Below are 12264 nucleotides of genomic sequence, written 5' to 3' on the forward strand. Positions count from 1 at the left end.
TACCGAACACGTTTTTTCCATTTATTTTGCCATTTTTTTCACCATTGCATGAATTAAATAGTCAAAATGTCCTTTTTACTATTTTGTCTTGCTTTTCAAAGAAAAAAATCAATTACAAAAACTACAATTTCAAAATATTTTTTTTAACACTGAAATTTTTTTTTCATTCCAGCAGGTATAGGCTACCAACAAGGCACAATATAACTTTAAATAAATAAATTAGTAACATAAAAATATTTTTATGTGGTCATCTTTTCGCCCCCCTTGAATAGCCTATGTTAGGCCTATAACTGACTGCTGAAAGAATGTAACACACTGTACAACATAAAAATGCATTAAAAAGTGCATTGACAAGAGTGCAAAAAATGGCTCTATTGGGTTCTATACGGCTGATTATATTGGGGATATTTACCTCTCGCATCCCTGTACACCTCGCGGAGTATTATAGTAGATATAGTATAGTTAGATACGTTGTTAATGTTATGTTCCTTGATAGATTTAGTTAGTTTAAACTATAGATTAGTTCATTTAGTTCCCGCTGGTTTTTTCCGCTCAAAGTCCCTGCTGGTTTTTTCCGCTGTTTTATTTTTTATTTTTTATTTTTTTTACCAGCATCAGTTCTAATCATAATTACCAAACATTCATTCATTTTCAGAATTGTAACCCTTTAAATGCTGCGTTGTTTACATAATGCAAAAATCTTCAAAGCTCAGTAACCTTCTTTGACTCATATACATGTGGTGGGATTTGTGATTTCCAGTACAATATAATTTCTTCCTTTCAAACAATTCTCACAAACACAAAATTTTCAGTACACACATACAAACTACAACTCCTGATATCCATACAAACACACCCGCACAATTATAGCTGCATCACTTATTCAGTTGGTCTGCAGTGCTCTATAATACAGCAGAATCAGAAAAAAGGAAAAACATGTACAGATGCATCTCAAAAAATTAGAACATTGTGGAAAAGTAAATTTTTTCCATAATTTAATTCAAAAGTGCAACTTTCATATATTCCAGATTCATTACACACCAAGTGAAATATTTCAAGCCTTTTTTTTTTTTACTCTTGATTACAATGGCTTACAGCTCATGCGAATCAAAAATCCAGTATCTCAAAATAGTTAGAATTTATAATATAGAAATATCAACCTTCTGAAAAGTATATTAATTTACGCACTCAATACTTGGTCGCAGCTCCTTTTGCATAAATTACTGCATCAATGCGGTGTGGCGTGGAGGCAATCAGCCTGTGGCACTGCTGAGGTGTTCTGGGAGCCTAGGTTGCTTTGATAGCGGCCTTCAGCTTGTCTGTATTGTTGGGTCTGGTGTCTCTCATAGATTATGGGGTTCAGGTCAGGTGAGTTGGCTGGCCAATCAAGCACAGTAATACCATGGTCAGCAAACCAGTTACTAGTAGTTTTGGCACTGTGGGCAGGTGCCAAGTCCTGCTGGAAAAGGAAATCAGCATCTCCATAAAGCTTGTCAGCAGATGGAAGCATGAAGTGCTCTAAAATCTCCTGGCAGACGCTGCATTGACTCTCGACTTGAGAAAACACAGTGGACCAACACCAGCAGATGACATGGCAAAATTCTTTATTCTAATATTCTGAGATACTGGATTTTCGATTTCCATGAGCTGTAAGCCGTAATTATCAAGTTTAAAACAAAAAAAGGCTTGAAATATTTCACTTTATGTGTAATGAATCTAGAATATATTAAAGTTCCACTTTTTGACGTAAATTACATAAAAATATTAACTTTTCCCATGACATTCAAATTTTTTGAGATGCACCTATATTTTCTCCATAGGCTAAACCTGAGAAAAGTACACATTTCATAAAATCTTTTTAAAAATCAATGTTTTGAAACCTCAAAAAATTAAAAGCCTATTAACACAATGCATGATTTCATGCTTAAATGTCACAGGGATTAAATAGCAGTTTGAATGGGTTTCAGTGGGGACACTTTTATCCTTAAGGTCCTGAGTGTAACTACTTTGTGTATCTAGTTTAAAATAGATTTATGAAAGCAAATGTGGGCGAAATATTAAGATTCCAATAAAAATTCACACTTTTGCAAAATTTATGCTGTTTGCATTAACACAGACAAAATGATAATAAAAAAAAGAAAAGACAAAAATGTCCATAAGGACGCACAAGGGTTAATATAAAGTTGAACCAAAATTATTGACTTGAACAGAACACAGGGATTAATGACATTAATTAATTTAATCCAATCTCCCTAATTCCATTTTTTTTTCAACATCAGCAACAACAACAAAAAAATATTTTCTGAAGCAATGTGATGCATAAATGAATGCTACGTTACCGATGCTATGGCGGTTTGATGTGTATGGCTTCCCGAGCCATCTGTGACCTCCGTCCTCTGCTCTTGCTGCTTCTTCACCCCCTGCTACCTCTTCCGTGCTTTTCTCCATCTATACAGTAATCATATCAAAGCTCAGCTAGCTTCGTTACATCCTTTCTGTTCCATCAGATTGGAACCTGGTGTTAAAATTAACGTATTATTGGATTTTTCCATGAACTTGGACAATTTCATGGAAAATTGATATAACTACTTCACATAGATAAATTCTAACCAGCCATCTGTCTAACGATTGTTATTATATCTGTCAAAAGATTATTATTCTGTCTCTATACTCAGTATGTCCTCTTGTCCTACATGCTGGGCCTGAAACCTGTCAAATAGAAGAGAAAACTAGCCCTGGACCTTCCGGCTCAGTCTGCAGGACTTATTTATTTCATGTCTATGGACTCATTAGTGTGAGTCCACGGTCATTTTCACTGATTAGGGTTCATTAAAAAGCTGATGCTGAGGGAGATTTAAAAGATTACAGCAGCTTATAAAATGACTACCACAGAGCTGCCAAGCAAGAACAGTACAGTTCTAGGTAATGTTTTGTCCCTCATATTATACGGAACAGATGCTGAATCATTCCCATAAGAGGCTTCATTAAAGACTGTTTTGTAAAAGTACAAACTGAGCATCAAACAAATGGAGAGTTCAACGTCTCACGACTGCAAATTAGTACAAAATTCACACAGCTCAATTTGCCTGGAAAGTCACAAGCTTTAAAGTTAGCGTTAGGAATGAAGTTCATATAAATTCTGTATAAACCACATCACTTTCACTGGTTCAAAGCCGTGTGAATTTCTCATTAGTTCAGGTTTGGACTGCTTAAGTGCAGGGCCAGAAATCTTAATTAAATGCACTAAAGTGCAAAATATTAATTCTGAATTACAGTCTATATGACAATTGTAACCATTTAAAAATTAATTAATTAGATAAAACTCCAAATACTAATATAAAAATCAATCAGTGGTTGGATTTTAGAATTAGTGGCTAAATTTTGATCTAAATACAGTAGGGGAAATAAGTATTGAACGTGTCAACATTTTTTTCAGTAAATATATTAACAATGAGGTTATTCCCATGAAATTTTCACCAGACTTTAGTATTAACTCAAGAAATCTGCAAATATAAAGAATTCACAACATTAAAGTCCATAAATAAAGTTATGTGTAATAAAGTGGAATGACACAGGAAAAAAGTATTGAACACACTAAGAAAAAGCAGTTCTCCAAGGCACGGTAATCCGCAAATAGTTAGAAAGTAATTATACCTTCTATCTGTGCAAATTAATATCAGCTGGGTTAGTAAATTGATGGTCTATAAAAAGGCTTTTTGTTACCAAGGTGTCACACAAGAAACATCTCATGATGGGTAAATGCAAAGAGCTCTCCCAAGACCTTCACAACCTTGTTGTTGTGAAACATATTGATGGAATCAGATACAGACGTATTTCAAAACTTCTGAATCTTCCAGTAAGCACCACTGGGGCCATTATCCATAAGTGTAAGCAACATCATGCCGTCATCAACCGGTCACGCACAGGAGCTCCTCACAAGATTTCTGACCAGTCAGAGGAATAGTTAGAAGAGTAGCCCTAGAGCCAAGGACCACTCGGAAAGAGCTCCAGAAACACTTGGAGGCAGCAGCTGCCATCGTCACAGAGAACACAATTGGCAATGCACTCCACTGCTCACGCTCGCCCTGCAAGTCTCCATTACTAAAGAAAAGGCATGTCGAAGCTCGTTTAAAGTTTGCTACAACTCATTTGGACAAGGCTATGAAATACTGGGAGATTGTAGTCTGGTCAGATGAGAGCAAAATTGAACTTTTTGGCTGTCATACTACACACCATGTTTGGAGAAGAAATGGCACTGTACATCACCATAAAAACACTATACCAACAGTGAAGTTTGGAGGAGGAAGCATCATGGCGTGGGGCTGTTTTTCATCCCATGGTACTGGCAGACTTCATATAATTGAAGGAACGATGAGTGGAGCCCTTTACTGAGAGATTCTTGAGAAGAATCTGCTGCCATCCACCAGGATGATGAAGATGAGACGTGGGTGGATCTTCCAGCAGGACAACGATCGAAAGCATACAGCATAGGAAACTCTCAATTGGTTTCAGAGAAAAAAAAATCAAGGTGTTACAATGGCCCAGTCAATCACCTGACTTGAATCCATTTGAACTAGACTTAAAGACAATATATTTAGAAGAATAGGTCAAAATCATACGTGAATACTGTGGCCGATTAATTTCTTCATAAGGAAACGTCTTAAAGCTGTCTGTCACGGTTTCCCCTTTATGCAGCGCGCTGTGGAGCATGTAGGCGCGCGTGCACGAGCAAGGTGTGCGAGCACCTGCTTTTCCTTTGTTGACGACCGTGACATTTAGACACGTGCTTTTGTTATGTTTCTGTTATGTCTCCTCCCTGTTCTGTCATTGGCTGTTATTTCACCTGTGTCTGAAGTGCTGTCAGCCGTCAGCAATTAAGACGCTGATTATGTTTGTATATATACCGCGCGGCTCGCAGCACACGGCGCGGAATATCGTATTAGTATAGAAAATATTAGATAAGAGTAATTCGTTAGAGAAAGTCATTGTCCACGTTATGTGCCTTGTTAGATTTAGGAAGTTAAAACTTTACATTAGTCTGTTTAGTTCACGCTGGTTTTTCCACTCCCAGTCCAGTCATATTTTTTGTCTCTCGTTTTGTTTCTCGACCCTGTTTTCCATGACCAAGACTCTGATTCCTACCTTGCCCAGTTTATGCCCGTTTGCCGATCGCCTGACCCTTGTATGTTTGTGGATTACGTTTTGGATTACTGTTTGGATTTACCTGCCTGTGTCTCTCTTCAATAAAACTGTTTCTACTGCACTTGCATCCGTCCTATCTTCGTTACGTTTTGAGACGTGACAATGTCATTACAAACAAAGGCTTCTCCACTAAGTATTAAATAAATTTCAGTTAGCTTCTTCAATACTTTTTTCCTGTGTCATTCCGCTTTATTACACATAGCTTTATTTATGGACTTTAATGTTGTGAATTCTTTATATGTGTGGATTTCTTGAATTAATACTGATGTCTGGTGAAAATGTCATGTGAATAGCTTCATTGGAAAAAAATGTTGATGCGTTCAATACTTATTTCCCCCACTGTATTTAATTAGACTGCTATATTACATGGCTTAATTATTTTTAAAAAATAATATGAATTTATTATTTATTATAATTGACTGTTCAATTAACTAATTGTGAAGTACATATTAACTTATTTTATAAATTAACTGCAATTCTGAATGACTTGCACTTTATGAATTTTTTATGTCAGTAAACACCTTTAATTACTTATTAATTAATTACTGATTCATTTTATTAATTCATATTTTTATAAGTATACTTTGTTGTTATTCTTTTATTTCTGACCCAATTACTGTAGGGTTCTGTACCAAGATTATATCACTGTTTACTAATATTCTTTATACAGTATATTGCGGATTATACAAATTTAGGTTAGTTTTCTACACAGTTTAAAAATAAAAAAAAATAGTGTTTTTCTGTATTTTTGATATATGATATACAGACTTCGGTAGGTATTTTTTCTGTGAGCTCCGACAAATTATGTTGTCTTTCAGCACTGAAGCTCACCTGTAAAACATTCTGATCATCCAGGACAAGGTCATCAGGGCGCACTGGTGAGGAAGATATGTCTGAGATATGCTCTGATCTCAGAGATGCTCGCTCCAGCTCAGCCATGTGGATCTGCTGCGTGTAGAACATGAAAAATTATTGTGTATCGTGTATTATTATTTATTTGCAGTATGAGAGCCGTGTGAGTAATGGAGAGTGACGTGACTGTACCTCCTCCGGGTGACTCTTGCAGTCTTTACATGATGATGGAGACGAGTAGTGATGGAAGACGGAGCCCGAGAGCTTGTCAATCAATAACACCTCTCCATCAAATGTGTCTTTAATAAGCAGAGACACGCTGTCCAGCCATATGTTCTCCTGACATGCACACACACACACACACACACACACACACACACACACACACACACACACACACACACACAGACGTCCCAGAGTCAGTGATGAGTAGGTTTTAGAATTTACAGTGACATAGAAGGACATTTAAGATCTTCTAAGTCCACTGTTAACGATAAGCACTTATTAAATGGACATTGTACATACACAAATATGTAGATAGATAGATAGAAGGGTTCTTCAGTGGTTCTCTGGATGGTCCATCCATCCATCAGTCCATATTTTTCATCTATCTACAAATCATCCACTCAAGTCACTATCATCCATCCATTAATTAATCCATCCCTTCATAAAACAGACACTTTTTATCATCCATACATTCATTATATATCTACATTATCCATCCATTTTTCTTTCATCCATATATCATCCAACATCTATCTATTCAATTAATCATCTATCCACTCATACAGCCATCCATCTATTCATCCATCCATCCATCCATCCAATTCATTAACACACAATGTTATTAAAAAAAGGATATTTAGATATTTATAATTTTTTAAATATCCAGCTATAAAACACATTTTCACAATATTTAATTGCAGAGGTTACAGAAATTCTTTACAGAGAGGCCAGGTTAGCATTTTATACGAAAAATGTCACTCTGGACTTTTGAGAAGTTGAATTTGATCCAGAAATGTTAACAACCTGATTTATTTCAAACAGACCAGAAGAAAAACTCAGCAGAAAGAGCCGCTGAATTCGTTTGTTACACAACTGAACTGAATTTACAACATGTTCCTCATCAGGGATTAATCGAACTCTGTATTATTTCCCTTGATGGCTGTTTTCATTACATCACTGGCGCCTCGTTAACGACATATAACCGAGAGTCTACGCCCAAAAGCAATTAAGACGCAAATGAGCCATTTAAAACAAGACGCAGTGTCATCGGTCCAAATGCATAAATACATAAACAGTGCATTCAGCACAAACCTGAACAACAGCACTAACTGTAGCCAATAGGGAACTTTTACTCACTTCATAATAACAAGAATTGGAATTTTTAAATAACAGCTCTCAGTGCCATGTTCACTTCCTGGAAATAAAATGAATACGAAATAACTTCCATGTGGAATCTGCTTATTAAAGAAAAAATACAAGAGCTTTTAACATCTGTACCAGCACACTGAGGAAAATATCTATTAACAACGTGCCTGGTTCTTTAGAGTACCACATAACAGAACGGTGCTTTTGCTAGTATTAAAGGTTCATATCATAATCTGCTAACCTCATCAGTTTTTACTACTGAGATATTATAAATATATTATTAAGAAAGGTTAAGCACACTCTAACCTTGTTATTATTATTACTTTTTAAATTATTGAACTACAGTGGTGCTTAAAGTTTTGTGAACCCTTTAAAAATGGTGGCTTAGTGGTTAGCACATTTGCCTCACAGGGTTGAGGGTTCAATTCCCACCGTGGCCCTGTGTGTGTGGAGTTCACATGTTCTCCCAGTGCTTCGGGGCTTTCCTCCGGGTACTCTGGTTTCCTCCCCAGTCCAAAGACATGCATTGTAGGCTGATTGGCGTGTCCAAAAAGTGTCTGTAGCATATGAATGTTTGTGTGGATATGTGTGTGATTGTGCCATGCGAAGGACTGGCACCCTGTCCAGGGTATCCCCCACCATTTGCCCCATGCCCCCTGGGATAGGCTCCAGGTTCCCCCTGACCCAGCAAGGATAAGCAGTACAGAAAATGGATGGATGGAACCCTTTGCAAATTTCTATATATTTGCATAAATATGACCTAAAACATCATCAGATTTTCAACCAAGTCCTAAAAGTAGACAATGAGAACCCAATTAAACAAATGAGACAAAAATATTATACTTGGTCATTTATTTATTGAGAAATTTGATCTAATATTACATATCTGAGAATGGCAAAAGTATGTGAACCTCTAGGATTAACAGTTAATTTGAAGGTGAAGTTAGAGTCAGGTGTTTTCAATCAATGGGATGACAATCAGGTGTGAGTGAGTGCCATGTTTTATTTAAAGAACCGGGATATATCAGAGTCTGAATTTCACAACACATGGTTGTGGAAGTGTATCAATGCACGAACAAAGGAGGTTTCTGACCACCTCAGAAAAAGAGTTGTTGAAGCTTATGAGGCTAAAAAAGGTTACAAAACCATCTCTAAAATGTTTGGACTCCACCAATCCACAGACAGACAGATTGTGTACAAATGAAGGAAATTCAAGACTATTATTCCTGTCCCCAGGAGTGGTCAACCAACAAAGATCAAAATCAACCAACAAAGATCCAACAGCAAGACATGTAATAGTCCACCAGGTCACAAAGGAGCCAGGGTAACTTCTAAGCAACTAAAGGCCTCTCTCACACTGGCTAATGTTAATATTCATGAGTCCACCATCAGGAGAACATTGAACAACAGTGGTGTGCATGGCAGGATTGCAAGAAGAAAGTCACAGCTCTCCAAAATGAATATCTTCACTGCCCCTCTGCAGTTTTCTAAACATAACATGGACAAGCCAAAAGGCTACTGGATAATGTTTTGTGGATGAATGAGACCAAAATAGAATTTTTGGTTTAAATGAGAAGCGTTAGGTTTGGAGGAAGGAAAACACTGAATTCCAGCATAAGCACCTTATCCCAGCTGTGAAACATGGTGGTGGTAGTATCATGGTTTGGGCCTGTTTTACTGCAACTGGGCCAGGACTTGCCAACATTTAAGGTTCAATGAATTCTGGATTATACCAGAGATTTCTAAATGAAAATATCAGGACTTCTGTCCGTGTTCTGAATCATGCAGCAAGACAGCGACCCTAGGCACACAAGTCTTTCTACCAAAAAATGGTTAAAGAAGAATAAAGTTAATATTTTGGCATGGCCAAGTCAAAGTCCTGACCTTAATCCAAGAGAAATGTTGTGGAAGGACCTGAAGCAATCAGTTCATGTGAGGAAACCCATCAACATCCCAGAGATTAAGCTATTCTGTACTGAAGAATGGGCTAAAATTCCTTCAAGCCAATGTGCAGGACAGTTAACAGGACAGATCAACAGTTACCAGAAATGCTTAGTTGCAGTTCTTGCTGTATACTGAAGTAGATACTGAAAGCAAAGGTTCACATATTTTTGCCACTCACAGATATGTAATATTGGATCATTTCCCTCAATAAATAAATGGCCAAGTATATTATTTTTTGTCTCAGTTGTTTAATAGGGTTTTCTTAGGCTATTTGAAAATCTAATGTTTTTAAGGTAATTATGCAGAAATCAAGAAAATGCTAAAGGATTCACAAACTTTCAAGCACCACTGTATGTTCACCATTTGCCATGTGTATTTGTTTACTGTGTTTAACATGAATAAAATTTATTGTTTAAATCAGATAAATTCTCAGTACTGAAGCCTCTTGGACTGTGTAGAAGGTGTGTTAAATATGATTTAAAAAACAACCTATAAATAAATAAATTTAACTTGATTTAAATTAGATTAAAATTCCTGCTCCGAAGAAATATTTCAGTGAGTTCGTAGATGAACACATCTGTTAGTCCACTGATCACTCCATTCATCCTCATTCATTCATCCATCCACCAGTATTCATCCATCCCTCAATCCTTTCATTCAAGTCCCTATGTTTCCATCCATCCATCCATCTATCCTTCCTTTCCTTTACCTTTACTTCAAGTTAATATTCTTACATCCATCCATTTCTTTGCCCATCCATTCATCCTTCAATACGCCTATATTACAACCAGTGGATCCACACCCTATTCATCATCCACCTGACCTTTCATTCAAGTCCCCATCAATTCCATACTTTCATCCTGTCACCTGTCCATCCATACTTTATTACTTAATCATCATCTCCCTCTATCCATCCAGCCACCACCACCAGTGAGCAAGGACTTTAACCCTCTCTGGCCCTGACCTCTGACCTCTATTCCATAACCAGCTGAGATATATGAAAGAAAGCATTTCACTGTACTGATGTGACAAATATAGGCTTCTTCATTCATCTATCCATTAATAAAAACATGATCATGGTAGCCTTAAATGCATCTCCAAGTAATAAACATTATATTTAATGAAATTTAAATTTAACTTATAGAACAGCAAAGTAATGCTGCGGTAAATAAGCTCCTTGATTTTATCTCTACCTCGAGTAAAAGCATAGTGTTTGTGAATTTATATTTGTTTGTGTCCGCAAATTCACTAAATTCAGACTAAATGAACTGCAGCTTTTAACTGAGACTGGTGGAGTGCAGTGTGGGGAAGGTTTTTTTTGTTGCTTAGTCCATTTGTTTCTTATTAAATTGCAATGTTTTCATATATTTATAAAATTCAACGGTGTTCAAGAGTTCTGGCTGTAAATGGTGGAGCTTTCAGAGGGAGTAGATCATTCGCTTCATGAAGGATCACTGCCTCTCTCTCTCTTGCGCTCTCTCTCTGGTGTGACAGAGGAGAGGATATTCTCATGCTCTGAGTTTATTTATAAATGCTCAGTGAACATTAGTCCCGACCTGTTAGTGTGAACATGGTGCGAAAATTGGTTCTTCAAATTAATTACTTCAAAATGTGCACTTAATGTCTCGACTCTCTCCTCCCACCTCTTTTCTTTTTGTCATTTTCTTTATCCGACACTCCCACAGCCCTCTTCCTCATCAAACTCTCTTTATTCTTTCATGTATATATACAGTATCTCACAAAAGTGAGTACACCCCTCAAATTTTTGTAAATATTTGATTATATCTTTTCATGTGACAACACTGAAGAAATGACACTTTGCTACAATGTAAAGTAGTGAGTGTACAGCTTGTGTAACAGTGTAAATCTGCTGTTGTCACGAATCGAGGTTGAGCCAGAAGCAAGTGCAGATAATGACATTTATTGAAACAAACGTACTAAGAAACAAAGACACTAAGACAACTTGGTATAACACTGTGGCATGAAACAAAACACTGAGACATGAACGACAAGCGTCTAGGACAACGAAAGACAAGCAAACAGTGCAGACAAGGACTATATATACACACACGAGTGCTCATTAACAAAACGTGAGTCAGGTGCAGGTGGTCATGTGACAGCTAGTGCAGTGGCTGATGGGAAGTGGAGTCCAGAGTTTCTTGATACGTGACAGCTGTCCCCTCAAAATAACTCAACACACAGCCATTAATATCTAAACCGCTGGCAACAAAAGTGAGTCCACCCCTAAGTGATATATGATATATGAGTGATAGAGAGAGAGAGAGAGAGAGAGAGTCATGTGAAAAAATAAGTATACCCCATGGAAATTGTTGGCTTTTTGACATATTTGGACAAGCAAACACTTGATCATCTTTGAAACAGTGCCTATTAATGTACTTGATATACTTGATCAAAGCCACAAGAAAAATTTGCTTTTTCAATAATTTATTTAACAGAAATATGAATAGATGTGATATTCTTCTTTGGAAAAAGTAAGTATACCCTTGGCTTCAGAAGCTAGTTTTGCCCCCTTTAGCAGAAATAACTTAGTGTATGCATTTTGCATAATTGTCCACCAGGCTTGCTGGAATTTTTGACCACTCTTCCATGCAATATTATTTCAGTTGCAAGATGTTTGAGTGTTTTCTTGAAAAAAGTACTACTCATTTAAATCTCCCCACAACATTTCAGTGAGATTCAAATCCAGACTTTGACTAGGCCATTTTACAACCCTCCATTTCTTCTTTTTGAGCCATTCCTTGGTGGATTTGATAGTGTGCTTAGGATCATTATCCAGTTGAAAGGTCCACTTTCAGTTCAACTTCTACTTTGACAGATGGCCTCACATTATCTTCAAGCACTCTTTGATATGATGCAGAATTCATAGTTGAATCA

The 12264-nt window shown here is 36.8% G+C and overlaps 1 protein-coding gene across 2 annotated transcripts in view; it reads right to left on the minus strand.

Moving 5' to 3' along the window:
* The window catches only part of LOC108276491 (voltage-dependent T-type calcium channel subunit alpha-1I), an 84383-nt gene that overhangs the window by 6549 nt on the left and 65570 nt on the right, over positions 1–12264 (minus strand). The window contains exons 31-33 of one of the 2 annotated variants that reach the window (XM_047150857.2): positions 6247–6393; positions 6034–6150; positions 2340–2448 (exon numbers count right to left, since the gene is read on the minus strand). In XM_047150857.2, the coding sequence (XP_047006813.2) occupies positions 2340–2448; positions 6034–6150; positions 6247–6393 (373 nt within the window). The remainder of the gene's footprint in view (positions 1–2339; positions 2449–6033; positions 6151–6246; positions 6394–12264) is intronic. The other variant, XM_047150859.2, reaches the window with a different exon arrangement.

This window comes from Ictalurus punctatus, chromosome 2 (genome assembly GCF_001660625.3).
Source record: "Ictalurus punctatus breed USDA103 chromosome 2, Coco_2.0, whole genome shotgun sequence".
NCBI classification, from domain to species: Eukaryota; Metazoa; Chordata; class Actinopteri; order Siluriformes; family Ictaluridae; genus Ictalurus; species Ictalurus punctatus.